Source organism: Parasteatoda tepidariorum, chromosome 4, assembly GCF_043381705.1.
Source record: "Parasteatoda tepidariorum isolate YZ-2023 chromosome 4, CAS_Ptep_4.0, whole genome shotgun sequence".
Taxonomy (NCBI): domain Eukaryota; kingdom Metazoa; phylum Arthropoda; class Arachnida; order Araneae; family Theridiidae; genus Parasteatoda; species Parasteatoda tepidariorum.
The window spans coordinates 16,583,121-16,603,973 of record NC_092207.1 but is presented as its reverse complement, the minus strand read 5'-3'; the positions used below and the strand labels follow the sequence as shown (position 1 = coordinate 16,603,973).

The 20,853-nt window shown below is 30.5% G+C and overlaps 1 protein-coding gene across 7 annotated transcripts in view; it reads right to left on the bottom strand.

Annotated features, from left to right (window-relative positions):
• LOC107453438 (dachshund homolog 1-like) overlaps positions 1-20,853 on the bottom strand; it is a 243,172-nt gene that overhangs the window by 48,719 nt on the left and 173,600 nt on the right. For 4 of the 7 annotated variants that reach the window (XM_016070275.3, XM_043040515.2, XM_071179322.1 and 1 more), the window contains 4 exon segments: positions 17,280-17,371; positions 14,248-14,472; positions 13,337-13,555; positions 548-631 (listed from right to left, as the gene is read on the bottom strand). In XM_016070275.3, the coding sequence (XP_015925761.1) occupies positions 548-631; positions 13,337-13,555; positions 14,248-14,472; positions 17,280-17,371 (620 nt within the window). 7 annotated transcript variants of the gene reach the window in all.

The following is a 20,853-nucleotide window of genomic DNA, read 5'->3' as shown; positions in this document are numbered from 1 at the left end:
TTGCATGAAACATACGTTATTATATTTTGTTAAATTAAGATTCTATTTCCTAATTTTCGAGAGCTATTCATTTCCCTTTTCCAAAATAATACAAAAAATCTATATTTTATTTTAGTTTATAATGTTTAAGGTGTTCTGGTCGCTTGCATTTTCTCTTAAATTATCTCTTAAGATTAAGCGAAAAACAAAACAGTTTCATTAAGTTCTATCAATTGTTAAAAATATATATACATCTCCCAATTTATAATCTTCCCCATATAAGAAGTAGAAATAGAAAAATAAACAGATCATTACAATCTACATTATAAAACAGACATGAATAAAAAAAAATCCACTTCGTCATAGCCGAACCCAAAAATCACCAACGATTCGTCAAAAAATACCAATTCAAACCAGGATTCGAATTATTACATGATAAGCGACAACACAGGTGCGGCCGCTATAACCAATTATCCGAAAAAGCTTCGTTATTTCAGTTAAAATGGCGGTAAACTGTCAAGAATATAAAGCATTGTTGCCAAACAGTAAAAAAGAAAATATTACTTACTTCTCGTCCTCTGTTCGTCCATCAGTTGCTTTTCTATACCTTCTCGAACTTCTCTCTCCCTTAAAAGTTCCATCTTCAGTTCAGCTAAAAAAAAGAACAAAATAATAAGAAAGAATGAAAATTAAGAATAAAAAAGGGAGTGGGTATCTAAATACTTTTTTCTGAGTAATTTCTCCGATTGTAATTTGGTTAGAGGGAGTCATTATACGAGTGTATGGGTATAAGTAATGAATATGGGTTTTATGGGTACGCCTAGTTATTATGATGTAAGGATTTGAGTATCTCAAAGTGTGTTTTTGCAAGGGATTGGCTCTTTAGTTCGTAAACGTTTGCTTTGATATTGTTACAGTTTCTGGAGGAAAAAATACATTACCCAGTTATACTTTTGGAACTTTTTGAGTTTATTTTGTTCTTTTATTTATTTCAGACAAGCGACAACAAGCTTTATATATCTTATTCTGTACAGTTAGGACATTTAGGCTCGTTAAACCATAATATGGTTTAAACCTGTTACAACCTTATTATATCGTTTAGTTGAATCATATTTTCATAGCTCTTAAGCTTGATTGTACGATTTCATAGTTCAAGTCAAGTGAAAACATGATTCAAATTAACATCTTATTGAGTCTGGCTACTCTGAATAGAAACCAACAAATCTCTAATTTCTATGCAAAAAGGCATTCAAAAACCTATAAATCATTCAGAGATAATTGTAAAACATTATTGCTGTTTTTTTTTTTTTTAACTTGATATGTAATTTCCTAAAAACAAAAAAAATTATAGTTGTTAATATTTGAAACAATCATTATTGCTTTAAATTCTACGTTAAAAAAAGTTACTTCAATTAAATTTTCAAATATAGACCAAGTACAGCCATAACTTAAGTTACTGGTTAAAAATTCCTTTATATCTATAATTATTCTTTATCTTATAATTATATTTTTATCTTCTATTATTATTCGTTATATAATTATGTCTTTATCTTATCTTAATAATAATTTTATTTTTAATATGAAATCCATCGCCTTAGATAAATTAATAATCTTGAATTAAAAAAATTCTGAAAATTGTTCACAAATTGTTATGAACAATTTTTCCTCTTTTGTTATCAGGTTTTGCAAATATTGCAAATTTTGATCATATCGAAGTTTTTTTTGATTATATCGCAAAAAATCTAATTATATTATCATAAAATGTTTGTTTTAAACATTCTTAATGTTATGAATTAATTTGCTTTTTGATAAAATTTAACAATAAAATTTTCCATTGCACAAGATTTATATCAATAGTTTTATAATAATAATAAAAGTGATGAATTTCATTGATTTATATTTTGTTTAAGTAGGAAATAAATCATCATTCCATTCTCTACATAAGAAAGTTCCCTTTCTTTAATTTTGTTTTCAAAGCCTAAAAAAACTAAAGAAAAAAGCATAAAAAAATTTACTATCAAAGTCATGGAATAAGCAAATCAGAAGCTGTTATAATCAAGCACTTTTAAGAAAGAACATAAGATATTTGAATAATATGTAATTTTTACTCGTTCCCCTATGAGATAGGTAAAATATAATACCAGATGACTCGTATCAATTTTATTTTGTTTTGATAACAATAATAACATAACGATACCGATTATGGGTATTGAAATCTATCAAGTTCTGTGTGCAGCATCTTATCTTTTCAAACGTTTCAAAATCATTTACTTAACTGTGTTTTTGTTCTTTTTCGCCAAAGGAAGAGCACTCCTTCAGATTCTTGTTGTAGAACAACCATCACTTAACGAGATAGTGCGAGAGTGTGTTTTCTTTATACTTCAAATAAATGCCTAACATGGTTAACAACTTCTTTCATGTGATTCGCTTTTAACCATCAATCTTTTAGATTCATTTTACTAGGTCTTTTTTATAAATTCAATTTTAGAGATTTTTGTTATCGATTGACGACTAGACCCATTATACCTGTATTTTTTATTTCATATATTTTACTTATCCTATTTTTTTTAGAAAAACTATAAATAGAACGATACAGTTTTTGAGAGTATAACGTACGTATATTAGCTGCTACTATATATGAAAATTTGTTGATTTTTGTAGTAGTTTTCCTTAAAAATTCTATTGCTAAAAAGCTACAAATACTCTACATTTTAAGTGTTAGAAAACTAGCTACTCCCTCTTTTACTTATTTGAGTACTAACTACTCCCGTTTTACGCGTTTGACAATTAATTACTCGCCTTTTTAAGTGTTTGAGTTTATCACTTGACTTATTACGCTTTTGACTACTAAATGCACCCTTTTTTATTTATTTGACAGCTAGATACTTCCTTTTTTTTTACGTATTTGAATACTAACTACTCCTATTTTATGTGTTTGGCAACTAATTTATTCCTTTTTTCCATGTTTGAGTATTAACAACCTTGATTTTTTTACGCGTTTAACGACTAACTACTTTTTTTTTACCCACTTGGCAACTAGTTACTCCTTCTTTTTACACATTCGAGTACTAACTACTTCCGTTTTACGCGTTTGACATCTAATTACTCCTTTTTCTACGTTTTTAAGTGTTTACCACTTGACTTATCACGTGTTTGATAACTAACTACTCCCTTTTTACTCACTTGACAACTAGCTACTCTCTTTTTTTTTTTACACATTTAAGTACAACTACTCCCGTTTTACATGTTTGACAAGGAATTACTAGGTTTTTGCATGTTTGACTACTAACCATTCCCTTCTTTAGGCATTGACTAGTAACTAATTATTCTCATTTTATTTATTTAACTACTAACTATACTACATAATAAAAATATTTGACTACTACATCATAGCTTTTATAACCTCATTATAGCTTTTTATAACCTGAAAAATTGTTTTTAGATAAAAACAGAATCAAGTTTGAAAACTCAAGACTATTGCGTATTACATCAACTTTATTTCATAAAGAGTTCAACTATTGTTTTTACTACATTTATTATATAATAATAAGTTAAAAATAAAAGAATATCAACGATATTTGTAAAGAGATTACTGAATAAATTCTAAATTTTTTTTTCAGACTACAATGATGCTCACGCGATCTTCACTTAGATTAAAAATAAGATTAAATCTGGTATAAATAATGATGAATATTTAAAACCATTATATCAAAGTAATTTATCAGATTTGTCTATTTATTAAGTACATAATTTCATTGTGTGGTTTTGTCATATTAGGCAAATTTAAATTAAACGCTATCATTGGTTATCATACCGTCTTATCTCATTTGCATATAATATGTGATATTTTCTTTAAAATGATGTCTCATGTCTTATTAATTTGATCTAGATAATATTAAAATATAGTCAAAACAGGGACTTTTAACTTTAAATTCATGCTGGAATATTATTTTCAATTATTATAACTTAAATTAAATTAATGTAAGTTAAAAATGGACATTAAGGAAACTTAATTTTTAAGGTTTTTCAGCTTATTATTATTTTTGGAATGAATTTATCATGAACAATTATATCAATTAGCAATTATTACAATTTAAATTAAAAGTTAAGATTATTTTACGTCTAATTGTCTCTTAAGCACAAAAAAAAACACAAAAAAGAAACATTAAAAAAAATTTCTTATTAGATAATACGCATATGAAATTTAAATACAAACACTTTTAAAATTGAATACAAACCAAAATTGTTCTGCTTTTAAATAAGCTGGCAAAATTCACCCTATTAATACTTAAAACTCCAATTATTAAATTTGAATTTAAAGCTTGTTTTAAAATTACACATTTTGTCTTGAAATGTTTGCCTTTTAAGGGTAAAAAAAGTTGCTATATGATAAATTCATTCCAAAAAATAAGATACTGAAAAACCTTAAGAATTAAGTTTCATTAATGCTCTTTTTTTAACTCGAAATAAAAGATAGCGAAAGTTATTACAGATCTACCAAATCTAAAATGTTGAAGATAAGGTAAATATGACATAATTCATGGTCATTAAACTTATTTTAAATAAAAAAAGAATATATTAGCTACTTACATCGATTTATTTAAAAAAAAATAATAACGTATCCCTTCTGGTTAAAATGATACCATGTATAAAATTTTAGCGTGAAATATCTTTTTGCTTTCATCTATTTTATCCCACTCAAACGTTCCAAAGAAAATAGAAAAAAATTATTGAAACTTTATCAAAATTGCTTCCCCAATTTAACATTAAAATAAAGTTTATGCTCTATCAGTTTTAAAACATTTTTTTCTTTTCAATTCCTTTACTCGGTTTTCCAAATTCATTTCCTTTAAAAGGAACAAGTTTCAAAAGACCCGAACTAGGAAAAAAAAAAAAGTAAACTGAAATAATAAAATCGTTCATAAATACCCTATTTCCTATTGAAAAATGAAAACACTATCAACTTCTGGAGCGTGTTCCCTAAGGCCAAGGTACTTAACGAGTCAGCGTAGAACTTACGAAACAGAGTTTTAAAATATTGTGAGGAAAGGGGTGAGCGAAGTGAAGTGAAGAAGAGAATTAGCAGAAATGACGCCCGGCGTTTCTTTGGAGGCAAGAAAATATGCGAAACCAGCTGGTAGTTACGACTGAAAAAGCATGGATATAAAAAGGAACACAACAAAAGGCAGAAAAGATTCTAAGATGCTCTTCAATTTCTTCGCACCTTTACCTTTTCTGACTTAAGTACGGGAATTTTGGCGATGGAAACTAATAAAAACGTCACTGTTGAAATATGTCTCCCACTATATAGATAAAAGGGTAGAGTACAAAGCACGCGACTACTTAATTAAGAATGGACGTTTTGTAGCTAGAATGTCGCCAACCGCAAATCAGTGCTCAAGTGAAACTAGTCGAAATCAGTACTGGTAAAATAAAGGTTTCTTTCAGAACAGCGCATTGAGATGTTTTTAATAACGCTCTTACATTTTTTCGTACTAAATTTGAGGTTTATTTATTTTTAAAAAGTATTTTACTTCAAACGTAATATTGTTTTTGTAATATAATGTAAAGCAGCAGCCAGTTGCTGTATTGTGAATGTAAAGCAGCAGCCAGTTGTTGTATTGTGATTATAAAGCAGCAGCCAGTTGTTGTATTGTGATTATAAAGCAACAGTTAGTTGTTGTATCGTGAATGTAAAGCAGCAGCCAGTTGTTGTATTGTGAATGTAAAGCAGCAGCTAGTTATGGTATTGTATCTAAAGCAGCAGCCAATTATCGGCTAAAGTTGAAGTTAACAGCATCATGTTTGTAATGACGTCAGCAAGGCGCACCAGCCAGCTTTACTTATCATGCAAATTTTTACCAAACGATTTGAAACCGTGTAGGATTTAAGCCACCACGGTGCTGAACACCAGTCTTTTCAACAGTGGCAGTTCAGTGGCTTAACCGCTATGCCATCTCGCCTTGTTCTAAGTATTGAAATAAAAATATTAGTACTCTTTTTTTATGAAGCCAGTGAAACGGTTTTTTAACGTATATGTAATAATGAAAAAATGCTAACATTTTAACATTTTTTTTTAAAATTCTGCACACAAGATTTAAATGGTAGAACAACGCAACTGTCGTTCGTATACGGATTTGATTGCAGCGTGTTCCGGTGCTAAAACTTAATTTTATTAAACTCATTTCAACTAGTGTATGTCAAACCTACTTAATTTTATTTATTCAAATTATTTGTGAATCTTCTCTGAAGGAGAGAGGAAGTCGTTGATTTCAAATCTGCCATAGGTTCCTCTTTCCAATTTTTTTAATGATATTTTTTTTGTCCAAATGTACAAGTTTAAAAACGGTTATAACAGGGGATCATATATAAATGTTGCGACCAACTTTTTTTTGGAGTTAGGATACATTATCAGGATTACAATAGCATAGGAACAGATATCCCATTTTCCAATCCAGTGGCGTTTAACAAAACCCTCCTCTGTTCAACATTTTTTTTAAATTGATTCTTGACATTGTCTTAGTTCAGTTAACAAATTTTAAAAGAAACAAAAGCTTGTACTATAACTTGGACTAATTACAGTCAAGATTAAAATCTTCAAAAGAGAGAGCGAATCGTCAAAAGTCGCTGGATTGTAAATTAGTTGCCTGGAAATGTCATCTGGCACACGGAAATGTAACTTCCCTATTACGACCTGTTTAAAAGCACACGAAGAAATCGCAGCATCCCAAATGGCGTATGACGACATTTCGACACATGGTTCCTTCGCAATTTTAATCCTGCTTTAACTCTCCTACAAGCTTATTGCAACATTTATGCGACCCCTTGTTATAAATACCGATTTTAAGCTTGGGCATTTCGATTAAAAAAATAGAATAAAAATTAATAGAAAAAAATAGAGCAAAACTCATTTCAGTTTCGAACTCCCCATACCCGAAATGAGCAAGATCAAGAATTTGTACAAATACAACAAAAACTTAGTTCCCGAGTGTAATTCATAAGATTCGAAACTTCCAACAGTTCATGAATTAAACAGAAAATACTTTTCTCTATGTAGATAAATAATAAGTAACTCTTTAACAATGGGTAACCTATCCTTAAAGATTAAGTCCTTGGTGCTATTTTCGGCACTCAGGTAAGGACTTACTTCACTTTGTCACAAAATAATACCTCCAGGGAGAGGAACCACTCTCCCAAGATACCCCTTTCCTCACCATCAGAAAAGGAGGTTTTCAGATGATTAAATTACGAGATCTTTTGGGTTTTACGAGGAGACACGAAACTCATAAGTTCCCCACACCCCTATTTCATGCGAACACCCCCTGTTAAGAAAACCTTCCAGCCACGCAATGTTATCTGACCATTATAGAAAGGGGGTTCCCGTTCCGAAGATATAATAGTCTATGGTGAACAAAGGAGAGAAAGCAGGAATCTCTCTTTCGCTCTCCATCCTCCCAATCTCTCTCCTCTTCCTCATCCCTGAGTTCTTGCAGAATCATGCTCGGTAAATCATTAACAAGCGAATCCTGAAAGAAACAGATAAGACGTCTAATCACCATGTCGCGTGGATTCGTAAACACCGGAGTAGCAAGATGACTTCGGGATGGGGGGGATGGGGTGTCACCCACATACCTATGCACCTCCCCAAGGGTTAAAGAAACCAAGAAGCTGTTTCTTTTTCCCTTTGGGTATTTATCGTCACCCCCTCCCTTTGTCGGCAAAAGGATGCGAGCACTCATGCGAAACAGATCGCCTCTTCTTCGCCTTTTCTACATCCCAGTTGCTCTTGAGCTTCTTCTACCTCCTGCATAGCACTGTACGTGTAGTGTTTTTTCCTGCTTTATTTTTAAACTGTTAGGGCAAAAATCTGAAGTTTTTTTTTACTCACTTTATTTTGAAGGTACTTAGCGGTTTTATTTTTAACACATGAGAATGTGTCTGTTTTTGATCCAATGGGAAAAGTTATAGTATTTATATTTTCATCAGGGATTAGGAGTTTTGAAAATATTTAGAAATTTATATATTTTTTTTCTCAACGTTTGAAAATATGTTTCTTTAAGCATTATGATTCTGAGCAAAACCACACTAGATTTTCTGATATGCCCTACTTTGTTATAAACAAATCAGAGAAACTTTTAAGAAAGGAGTAAAATAGAGTGAGAGTTAAATTGAATTAGTAGTTTTACAATTCTAATCAATTTAAAATTAGTCTTCTTGCACGTTTTTATGGCTTATTTATCTTTTATTAAACAAGTTACAACACGTTATAACAAGTAAAGTTATAGTTGTAACATTTTATAACAAGTAAAGTAATAGTTGTAACATTGTTACAACAAGTAAAGTTATAGTTGCAACATGTTATAACAAGTAAAGTTATAGTTGTAACATGTTGTAACAAGTAAAGTTATAGTTGTAACGTGTTCCAACAAGTAAAATAAACGCTAATAATTTCGTCATGCATAATAATGACATCACTGAATTCATATTTTAAAAGTTATATGAAAACACGTGAATCTTAAATTAATATTTATGCGTTAATTAAAACTAGTTTTTATAGCAATAAATAATAAAAACTCAACAAGAACTATTAAAATAAATTTGTAAATATATATATTAAGCCATGGAAAAATTATGCCAATTTCTAAATATAACATTTTAAATGATACTATATAGTCAATCTTTCCTTTGGTGAGTAAACTTCTAAATTATATTATGGTAAATCTAATTGTATGAAGTAGTACAGAAAAATACAAAAAATAATATAAGCATAAAGGTTGTGTATTAGCATGTGTGTGAATGTGTAGTATAGTTATCCGTTTCGGAGCTTGGTAAAAACCTAATTACCACAGTATATTCAGCTATATTGGTATAATAGGTTTTCAGTCTAGTACTTATGAAGACTATACCAGTAGTATTTGATACTACGTTTAATTAAGCATCACTGTCGTCAATAATAGTTCGACCATTTTTTACCGCCTTAAGAATAAGTACCGCTATTAGTTCTTTCACCAAAAATGATCAGAAAAGTATTAGTGGAGTTAATAATTAGTTTTGAGAATTACAACTAATATATTTTGCTAATCGATACAAACGGAAATAAAAATAAACTTTTTATTAAAAAACTAAAATAATAGAAAAAGGTTACTTATTCGTATATGAGAACCGTAAAAAATTGTCATATTGTTTTTGATATAAAGGATGAATGATTAATTTGGCATTAAATACAAATTGATGTAAAAAAATAAGTTTTACACTCCGAAGTTAAATTAATAGGCATTATTTATCTAAGAAAACCATAAGAAATCACTTTTTTATGATTGGCACTAATGAAGCTAAATTAATTTTATGATTTTTACTAATGATATCATGTTAATTGGTGTTTTTAATAGCTACTAAATATACTAATATTGGTACATAGGTACCTACTACAGGTGTTGTGGGCATAGGTTTTGAAGGCCCACCGAAAGGGATAACTACCGGAGACAATTGTTGATTATGATAATTTTTGATTATCATGAGTTGACCTTGTACCTGTATTATGCCAAATGATATAGAATACAATTGATTTTATTTGGATGGGATCAACTTATAAGAGCATGTTTTGCCTAATTTGATAACATAAAGCTGCCGGAAAGGGCAATAGATAGCAATTAATAATAAAATAAAAAATAACTTGAAATTGTTTTAGGTTGAATAATTTTGTTGGTTTATATCTCTCAGTTTTGTGCATGGTTTCGCAGTATTGATTAATAGTGATTAATTGATTATTTACTTTTTTTTTTACTCTGTACGAAGAACGAGTATTCAGCTAATAAAAACAATAAAAAGGAACAATATATGTAGAGTTCTTATGTTTCTCAATTAGTAAAACGATAATAGGTATAGGTGATATAGGTATATTATGGGTATAGGCCTATTGGTATTGGTAAATTTAAAATTTAGACAAAATGCAAAAATTAATTGAATCATTTTAAAATTTTCAGAATTTGTTCAATTTATAGTTATAGTAGTTTTAACTGTAAAGTTTAATGATAAATCATGCTTTTAATTATCTCGATTTAGAGCCTTTTCTCTAATAACTAAAAGAATTTTTAGTGGGTGTTTATTTTAACGTATTCAGATCAAAATCATAAATTAAATTTTTTATCCCTTAAAACGTAGCATTTACAAAAAATATTTAAAAAAAAAAAATACTCGAAGAAAAATTTTACTCCTCCTCCTTCAATTACCAAGTATCAGTAATATTTATTGACGTCGCATTCTTTATTCTGACAATTTTGAATGCGTTAAGCGAGTTGAAAGAGTTAAACTCAATATTGCATTTCTCGTAGGGATCATCCTTTCTCTAATGAGTATTCGAACGAGTCAGCCCAATCAAAAGTGAATTTGTAATACTGAAAAATGATGAACGGAGAAGAAGGCAGGGCCAAATTTTCTTTTCGAATATTCCTTTTCCCGAATTCCATTGGGAAAGGGTGAAATGGAAAAAGAAAAAAAAAAAGTCTTATAGGATGGAAGCTTTTCCGATAAGACATATTGAAACGAAGAAGATTTAGTGGAAAAACCATTTCGAGAATATTCAAGAAGAGAGAAAAGTTATCGAGTTAGAGCCACTTGGGTGGGGGGTTGGCGGACAGGGCGGCGATCTGCTTTTAAGTACCATTAAAACAGCTTCTGGAAGGGAAAAATAAAAACATAAAAAGCGATTGGTGAGTAAAGTTTTGTTTGGAAAAAGACTGGAGCTGAGCGCTTATCAGTTGAGACTGGCTTCTTCTTCCTCTCTCAGCACAGTGTGCTAAAGGCCCTGTTTATCACGATTGTGTAAGCACTAAAAGAATATTTATGCTGTTCTGGAAAGATGTCGGCTCCATGTTCCGCTCATAAGCACCGACTTAAGAATAATCCCAAAAGGATGAGTTGTTTTTTCGGCCTGATGAATCTAATGCCGATTTTTATTCTACAACGGGGAATAAGAATAAATTGCTTTTCTGTAATCAGAATATTGACGTGTTGTCAATTCAATTTTTTTTTCTCACGTCTCCCAGTCAACGATATTAAGGTTATTTTTCGAAGGCTTCGTCGTCTTATGAAAATATGCTTTTTTGCGAATAATATGCTATTTCCATAACTGCTGTGAGTTTGCAACAGTTACTCGTGGCTAGGACTGAGCGATGTTAAGATTTTGGCATCGCGATGTATCGTCACGTTGCATTTTTTTACAATTATTTCTCAGTATTTAAAGACGTGGATGTCAGCATCGCGATATTTTGATGCATCACGATGTTTTGGTACATTAATGTTTTAAAATTAGCACAGCGTTAATTCGCAATTAGCCAGCTGCCTTTTTCAAAAAAAAATTTTAAAAAAAAATAAACGTTTCATTAAAAAAGACATTGCATCTTTTAAAAGAAAATAAATGCTGCATTTTTTTATAATTATTTCTCAATATATAAAGACGTGAATGTCTGCAAAATAGTGGTTAAAAAACGTTTAACGGAGAGATTGATTGTTAAAAAAAAATCAACAATATTTGCGCACACGCAATTTAACGAAAACCCTTCCATAATAAAGAGATTCAACAACACTTCGGTTCTCAATCACATTCGTATTCATCATGTCAGCAAAACGATGAATCACGATGTAAAAAAGACGGGGAAAGATAACGATCAACGCCACAGCTATCACTGCAGACGAAAATGTTCTTCGCTCGAGCTTGTAGACATCGATGTACTATCGGGAACAATGCTCAACATCGCATATATAGACATCGCTATCAATGATACATCGAGAAATATCGTACACATCTCAGTAAATCGCAATTTCCGATGTTTCGAAAAATTGCCAATTGGCGGTGATTGCATAGAATCGATATTTTCCGATGCATCAATTTACCGCCCTGTCCTACACATGGCTATTAGAACAAGATATATGAGAATGAGACATTAGGAAGAAATACCAACTCATATATCAATAAAACAATCTTAACAGTTTAAGATTTACAACGAGCTACGATCTTCAAATCTAGATTTCTACCATATAGACTATGTTTTTAAGCCAGGCTGACCATAGCAAAAAATTATCTTATGGTCTTTAATTGGATTTCAGATTACTAAATGATAGCTGAAACGGTACGATCAAACAGCGTGTAAACTAGCTTAATTCTCACCAAACTTAAGAAAATCGATTAATGATTAATTCTTTTTACTTTGTAAAATGCAGTCAGCGCAAACTAATCTAATTATATCATTTATATTTCAACAACAATTGAAATAATTATATAAATTCATCCTTTTTAAAAAATGGGTCGCTGCGAAGCAATATTAAATATGTAAATAAATTCAGAAAGAGCAAGGCAGATATGCATGAATAAAACAAAACGTATCAAAGGCACTTTTAAAATGCTATCAAAAACTCAACATTTTTATTAATGTTTACTGATAACTGTGGTGATCCAACATATGTTTCCAGCATATCTGACCGATCACTTTCTTCAACGATCATTTGGGGGGAGTTAAGGGGAGTAAATTGATCTTCCAATAATCCATTATTCTTCAATAATTTTCCAAACCCGACTCCTCCTCTCCCCTCAGGGAATGGAGTTCATTTCAAAGCTTTTGTTGAACTCCTCTTGGACAACTCATAAGTCCACGGTGAGGACATAATCCCGATCATACAGATGACCAAAAGCTGTTTCTTTGTCCAACGTGTCGATGAAGACACTTTGACGAGCTTCATAGATGTCGAGTTGTCGAATCTAAGGATCCCCGCAGGCCGTTTTAACGTACGACGCCAGGGTCTAGGTGCCTACTTAAGCTCAATTCATCATTTAGAGCCGGTATTTAATCGATAACTCTGTGACAGATTGTTAGATAGAGAAGTAGTGGACTCTATCGAGTCAAAAGGTAGTGTTTTCTGTTAATTTTTATGGGACAGTTTTCTCATTGAGTGTCATTGATCATCCTTGTTCTTATCGCATCGATCTACGGATGACTGAGAGGCATTATATAGCAGAGAAAAGTCCTATTTAAATTTTACTCAGCAGCTTTGAGTGATCTGTTTTGAGAAAATTTGCATGTTTTATTTGTGGTTGGAATATACAAAAAGTACTGGAGAATAAAATCAGGAAATAAATATCTACAAACTTTTGGTTTGTCAGCTTGACTGTTTTAATTGAATAATGTCAAAACCTCGAGTGGAGATAATTCTGTATCGAACAGTATTTAATTTATAGAATTACTGCAGAAATAAAATTCAGTCAGGGTCAAAGATGAACAAATACTTTTCACACTAGTAATAGCTGCATCAGAAACAGACAATAATGTAAAATAGGCGAGATGGAAAAAAGTAAAAAGAGTACCTTTTTCTAAACTGATCTGTCTTTCTTGTTGCTTTGCATTGTCTGCGGCAACTTTTAGAAGGCCTTGTATGTACCTGAGGAGAGTTTCCATTGAGGAGGCAGCCTGGGCTTGTAGGAGGCTTAGGTCTCCACCCATGGCAGGGTAACCTAGTTGCTGTTGACTCGATGTAAGTCTGTCTGTATTTGCTGTACTACTTACATCAGGATTGTCACTAACATCTGCAAAAATAAATCTCTTACATATCGTAACATACGTGAACTATCAGGTTAATCCCATAAAAAAATACGGTACTTTTTCTTTATAAAATTAATACCAGAATGGACATTTGAAATTATCTTAAAAGTTCTAAATATGTATAGCTCTTGGCTGAGAATCATGTCAAAAAGGTGTGTTCAAATGAACCTATGCTTTTCTAGAGAATGGTCTTTTAACTTTGGATTGAATCAGAGCACAAACAGCATGAAAAAGTAAAATGAAGGATGGCTGAGAACCTATTAGGTTGCAGATATAACAATGGTAAGATAATTGTATTTTGAAGATCAAATGCTGTTATCTTAAGTCTCATAATACTTTTTAAATATAACGCGATTTTCAGAGTATGGTACTTTTGTATTGTAGTAACCTCGATGTTTAAAATCACGACGTAAACACACATTTTAAAGTTTTTATGTGAATGTTTATTTAATTGCGGGGCTTAATCTATTCTTTTTTTAACTTTGTTTGACCATTGTTTTTTATAGGCTGTTGGGAACTGCAGTCGTATAAATAGGGTAGGAATTTACATTTCTAAATGTATGCAAACAAGTGTGGTAATATCTCACTGTATAATTTATAATGAAATAGTACCAGGTGCAGTACAAAATTAGTAAATTTTTGTACAGTTTCTGTCTTAGAATAAATCATCTCGTACCTCTCTCACTGTCATCGTCGTCACAGTCAACGCTGTCATTGTCATCATCTGGTCCATCGTTTTCACTTCCACTATGTTCGCCACCAGTGCCACCACCTCCACTGCCTGGACCATTTGTGATGGGGTTATTGTTGCTACTATTAGATGGTCTGCTCGAATGTTGACTCAGGTTGAGGACGGGACTGTGGCCATTAGCCTGTGCCCCTGCAAGAAGCCAGAAGTAGCCTAAATGCACAAAAGGGGAAGAAGAAAATAAAATCGAAAGGTTAGATTACGTCTCTGCTCACCTAACGACTGCTGATTGGCAGAGAGGCTTGACAGAACCAGAAGACTGGTATATTTTTCGAAAATGTGGACAGTAATTCGACTCGATTTATTGCTTATTTATTTCAATCATATTTGAAGCAGACTCATCCGATTTGTTTATTAAACTTTGCAGTTTGATTTAATGCAAAAAAATCTTTAAAATAATAATTTTAGTAAATAAACAAATGCTTTTATTCAACTTAATTTATTAACCCTTTGTGGTCAAGTGTCAAGTCTTAGCGACTGAAGATTTTTGAAGGATTCAGTCATACATTTGTCCTCAGCTAACTGTGCTTTTTTACTGTTTCATTCGTACATCTGTCCTCAGCCACCTAAGTTTTTTTACTGTTACAATCGCTCATCTGTCCTCAGCTAAATAAGCTTTTTTACTGTTCCAGTCGCTCATCTGTCCTCAGCAAAATAGGCTTTTTTCTGTTCCAGTCGCCCATCTGTCCTCAGCTAAATAAGCTTTTTTTCTGTTCCAGTCGCCCATCTGTCCTCAGCTAAATAAGCTTTTTTACTGCTCCAGTCGCTCATCTGTCCTCAGCTAAATAAGCTTTTTTACTGTTCCGGTAGAATATCTACTTTAAATCACCACATCAAATAGTCCTACTGATTATCTTTTAATGAACAATTTTATGCAATTAAGTCGATAGGTTTTTGCCCTTATAAAATTTAATATAATAATTTACAAGTTGGATGTAAGTGTAATAGGTAGTGTCCTTAAAAACATTTTTTCCTCGTCATTATAAAGCATATAATGTTCGCCCCACAAAAATTAATGCCTATAAGTATGACGACTATGTATGAATTTAATAGGACCATAAAGGGTTAAAATTCGGTACTCTGAAATAAAAATATTTCATTTTTTGGAAATGTATTTTGAAATCTGTAATTTACAATAATCAGCAAAATTTCACAAACGTTAAGTCGAAATTTTTTAAGCAGTAATTCAAAAATCTTAAACAATACTGCTATTTCGCTCAATATTTATAAATGAAAAAGTACATTAATAATTTTGATGATAAGCGATTGAAAAAGTTTTAGCATAAAAGCAAAGGTAGAGATTCGAGTTTTCATCATAAAAAAAAAGGAGTTTTAGTGTAATTTATTTGATTTAAGTAATTATTTTGAATAAAATAAATTTAAAATCTACTCCTTCTTTGAGAATAATCATGCCTTCTATCTGTTAAGCCTCTCGTTTCATGCTTTTTTACAAAAATGTTTGCCACATGTTGAAATGTTGTAAATAAATATCGCTTCATAGAGTACGCATTAGACTTGTGATAAAAGCGTAAAATAATTTATTCACAGCCTTTATTATTTGACTCTCATCTTGAATATAATTTTTGCCTAAGTAGTAAATTAATTTTGCATTTTCAGATTGATAGTTTTTTTTGTACCAAATACTTTCATGCTTAAAAGTCATTTCGGTTTTAAAGACTAAAAAAGAAAAAAAAAGCAGTAGTTATGAAGAAGTTTTTTGTTGCTGAAATTAAGGAAAGCTCAGCAAGGAAGAAAGCTCAGCAGTCGAAGGTGCACAGAGAAGCAAAATAAAAAAGAACTAATGAAAACTGCGTGTTTTTAAGATAAAACTGGCTCTTTATGTAATTCTTCTTTATAACCACAGTTTTGTATGCATTTAGGAAAAAGCTAAAAGCATTTTAGGCAAATAAAAAGCAATAATAATAGTCTTAACTATTTAATTTGTCTTATGAAAGGAAGAAAAGAAACAATAATTTCTTTCGCCGAGTGACGTCTACAGTGAAAAGTGACCTTAAAATGACGAAACTTTCCGTCAAACGATATTTTATTCGCTTGATCATAAGCTTCATTAGTAACCTGAAAATGTAAGAGCACTAACAACAGATTTGATACAAGGTAATTTTTTTCCTTCAGCATCTCTAGCAACAATTTTACCTTGGTCCCAGTTGGGTTCAAAATTGACTCGATATGGGCCCGCAAAGAGGGACCAATATTGGGACATCTAGATTTTTTAATATTGATCTTAGAATGGTCTATATGGGGCCTACATTGGCAAATATAGAACCTATATTGGCTAAATAATGGATATAAAATATCGGGTGAATCTAACATTTCTATATAGGACAGGTATTGGTTGTAAAGTGGGTGTTAAGTATCAAGGTAATCGGAAAATTCTATACAGGGCCAATATCGAAAAAATAAAGGCCTTTTAAACTCTTACTGAGCCTAGATTTATGAATATTAGCCCAATGAGGGCCCAAGTTATTTTACTGCTAGGGATACAATGCCATTTTAACATAATTTTCATGGGTTAAACTTATTGCATGCCTCGAATACGTCACTTGTTCTTCTGGAATTTTCTCACTTGCCCATTGAATTTGACTCATATAGAGTTGGCTGTAAAAATGTCCAATTTTTTTCTTTTTTTTTTTTTAATTTTTTTTTTAACAAAAACCGCTGCTCAGTATTCCGCATCAACAACATTAAATTTACAATTTTAAAATTACAACTTAAGTCCCGTGGTATTTGAGCAAATTTTACTATGAAAATTGCACACAGATTTAAAATTGAGTTTTAATTAGATATCCGATATTATGTTTGTGCAACTGAAAACGATTTATGTGATATTATGAACAGTGGTTGAAAGTATTTCTCTCTATATGGAAAGTGAATGATTTATTTGATTTGATGAAATTGATAATTTCACTAAATCAAATTATATGGTTTAAAATTTTGTTTACCGTTTAGAAATGCTTGATCTTTCATTCTATGGTTGTCATAACCATAGAGTCTATCTTTGGAATCAACAATATCTCCCCTGTCGTCTCGTAACCTGAAATGTAGAAGAAATCTATGTAAACAAATAAAATATATTCATCACACTAAAAATGAATTTTATCACCTAATTTTTAGTATTCTTTAGTTATTGTTTATTTACTCAGTAATAAACTACTAAAAAAAAATGCTTCTGGTGCTTGGAATTTTTGAATTTTTGTTTATCATTGCTTATAAAAATTTTCATAGACAACACCATGAATTAAAAAGTGTTGTTTTTAAGGCTATAACATAGCAAAACTTTTTTTAAAGATTCTGTAGCTTTACATCGAATACTTTAAAAACGTAAACTTGTTTTTATAAAACTTCAATGGTTTTACAAAAAGTTGAGAACTTTTTTTTTAATGAAAATAGCTGTTTAAGAATTAAATGAAACGCAAGAACTTTTTTTCTAATAGTAAAACACATTTGTTTAGGAAAAATATAATAATTCATTGATGTATTAATATTATAATACGTCATGAATTGTTACAAAATAGTACCATTTTTATATCAACAAAAAAAAATAATAATGCATCTGGAATTGTTAAAGAAAAATATTAATATTTTAAAATGGTAAGTAAAACATTTGGAATACATTTGGAATTGTTGTAAAGAATTATCAATATTTTCAAATGGTAAGGAAGAACAACACATTACATCAGGTATCGCTATAAAGAAATAATAACATTTTCTTCAAAAGATTTAATAATACAAATGGGAAGGAAAAACTAAAACAATGCATCTTGCATTGTTGCAAAGAAGCATTAATATTTTCAAATAGTAAGGAAAAATAATACAGTACATCGGAAACTGTTGTTAAATACTCTCAGTTAAATAAATTGTAAGAAAAGAAAAAGGGAGCAGTCAAATACAGAAAACAAATTATTAGGGTTTCGAATTCCCTACAATTGGAAGACAAGTGTTTTAATTCCCTATTCTCCCCTCCCGATTCTTCCAAGACAATTACAAGAAAAAGCGAATCGGATATTTGAAATCCGACTTTTAATGTGAGTTTACCCTCACCCCTTTTACTTCTGCGGCTGACACGGGGGTTGAGACAAATGAGGGCAAATTAACGGCAAAGTAATGGCTACAGACGGAGGGTCCATTTATTTATGCTGTTTCCATGCAGTAATTTGCATGCGAAACTAATGAAATGGCATTAGCCTCGCCAAGCCGATCTTGGTTTTCTTAAACGATTTTGAATTTTGTTGCGCATAAGATGGTTTGGCGAAGAAATTTGGCGAATAGAAGAAAAAAAAGTAGTCTGAGTTGGGATGTAAAAAAAATTTGGGTGGTTATATATATTTTAATAAAAGTAAATTAGATAAGAATACAATCAAAGAAAAGAGAATTTAATCATGTGTGATGATAATTTTAGGTTTGTTTAGTTTAAAAATCACTCCTTGGTCTTCTCAGAAAAGAATGCGAATGGTAATTTTCTCATTTTAGCTTTCACTTTATAATTATGAAAAATGTAACTTTCTCTTTATTTAGCTTATTTTTCTTCTTATTTTTCTTTAACATCAAAAATATTTTACAACTATAAATATTTTTTTTTTTAAATTAAAAAAAAATTGTCGTGGTTCGAATTTGTGAAAACATTTTTATGGCCCATATTTTATCACGGAAATTTTCAAGATAACAAATGTTATTTCACACACAGTGTGTAACTGGTTTAATACCAGTTTCTAGATTAGGGTTGAGATTTGTTCAGTGTATATTTCTACTAAACCAGTATATATCTAGATCAGAAATGTATTGGACATGATAAAAATATAATGTACAATTATTCAAAAATTTTGAGGAAAGAAAAATCCGAAAAGAACTTATTAGCTTCAAATACTAAACTATAAAGAAACAAAAAACATAGCTTTGATTTAATTACAAACGTAAGCTAAAAGAATGATTTTATTAATCTTGCTCTTTTTTAGATCACACAAAAAAATATTATGAAAAAAGCAGAAAATACAACGAAAAGAAACTTTTCATCAACACATGCCTTGACTATTGTATACGAAATCATTTCAATGGTGGAAATTCTGCTTAAAGAAAACAAAGCAGTACATGTAGTACGTACACAAAATAATGATAAAATATTAAACTATATTTAGTCCAAATTATCTATTTATTCCTAATTTAGCCTACAAATCACGTAAAGCACTGTATTTTGTTTGTATAATATTACAATACCAATTTTACATGTAATCAGAATAAAAAATAATTTTGCTTAAATTCAAGAATTGCATTATTTATTGTAATAAATATTTTTTCTAACTTCATTTAATCATTTGAGTCAGATTTATTGAAATTGATAAATTAACTTTTTAATTAAACTACCACTGTTAATTTTATTAGGAAAAGTCATTAATTATGCATGCTAACTCCATCAATATATTAGAATAGACAGCTATTAACCATAACAATCAAGTTCCTAATATAAATAAAACACGAAATATCTCAATTTCTTTTTTCTGCTAAGCCAATCAAAACTCAATTCATTTTTAAAATGTAAGTATTTTGAAACTTTCAAATTTGAAAGTGAATCCATAAATAGCTATTACATTTACTTGCTATAATTGATATAATGTGATATTACCAATAATGTTCAGTTGTTTCGATGTGTTAAAATCTCGCAAAATTACAATTACAGTAGGGAACCGATTATCCGGAATGGTCGGGACCATCGCTATTCCGGATAACATCGCTACAAAAAGCCGTTTTTTTTTATTGCTAAACCCAACTAAAAACAAAAAAAAATTTGGAAATAATCTTAAAAATAAGAAAAAACGATGAAGTAATACACTAATGATTATTTCCAAAATGATGGTAAGGTAAACATCTTTAAAAAAAGAAAGAAAAATCGTAAAATCTTACGAGGAAAAAATTTTTTTTCTTTTAAAAATGGCGAGAAAATTTATCGAATTTTGTTCCGGTTTTTTGGTTTTCCGGTTTTCTGATTTCCGGATAACGGGTTCTGTACTGTACTTTCAAATTTTAATAAAGATTTAGTGATACACGACAAGGTTTGAGGAACTAGTAAGTTCCCAATAATTATAAGATTAGATCAAATAAATGAACCTTAAACCTCCAAAAAAGAAAAAGTTCTGGATAAAGGTCGTTCAGGGTCAAATTTTTAAACTAAGAAGTTAGTTTTATCAAAAATTGAAACAATGAAAATTAATTTCTGAAAGCGATGTGCATCGCCAAATGGCAACCCTATTTTTGAATAGAAGTCAGTGGCATGCGGGCCTTCTTCTTTCAGTCGCGATGATTAATGAAATTGGGAGAAATGTAATTTTAAGCATTCTTTAAACTGGTTTTCGCTTTTAATTTATACCGTTGCAGCTGATTCTTTTCGAAGTTACTGCGATTTGCAGCTTGATGAGTTTCTACGTAGAGAAAGAGACGGATTTTCCTAATTCATTTAAGGAGGGTTGTTGCTGCTTCTTTTCATTCTTGCTTTTCATTCCATGGATTAACCCTCCATTAAAATAC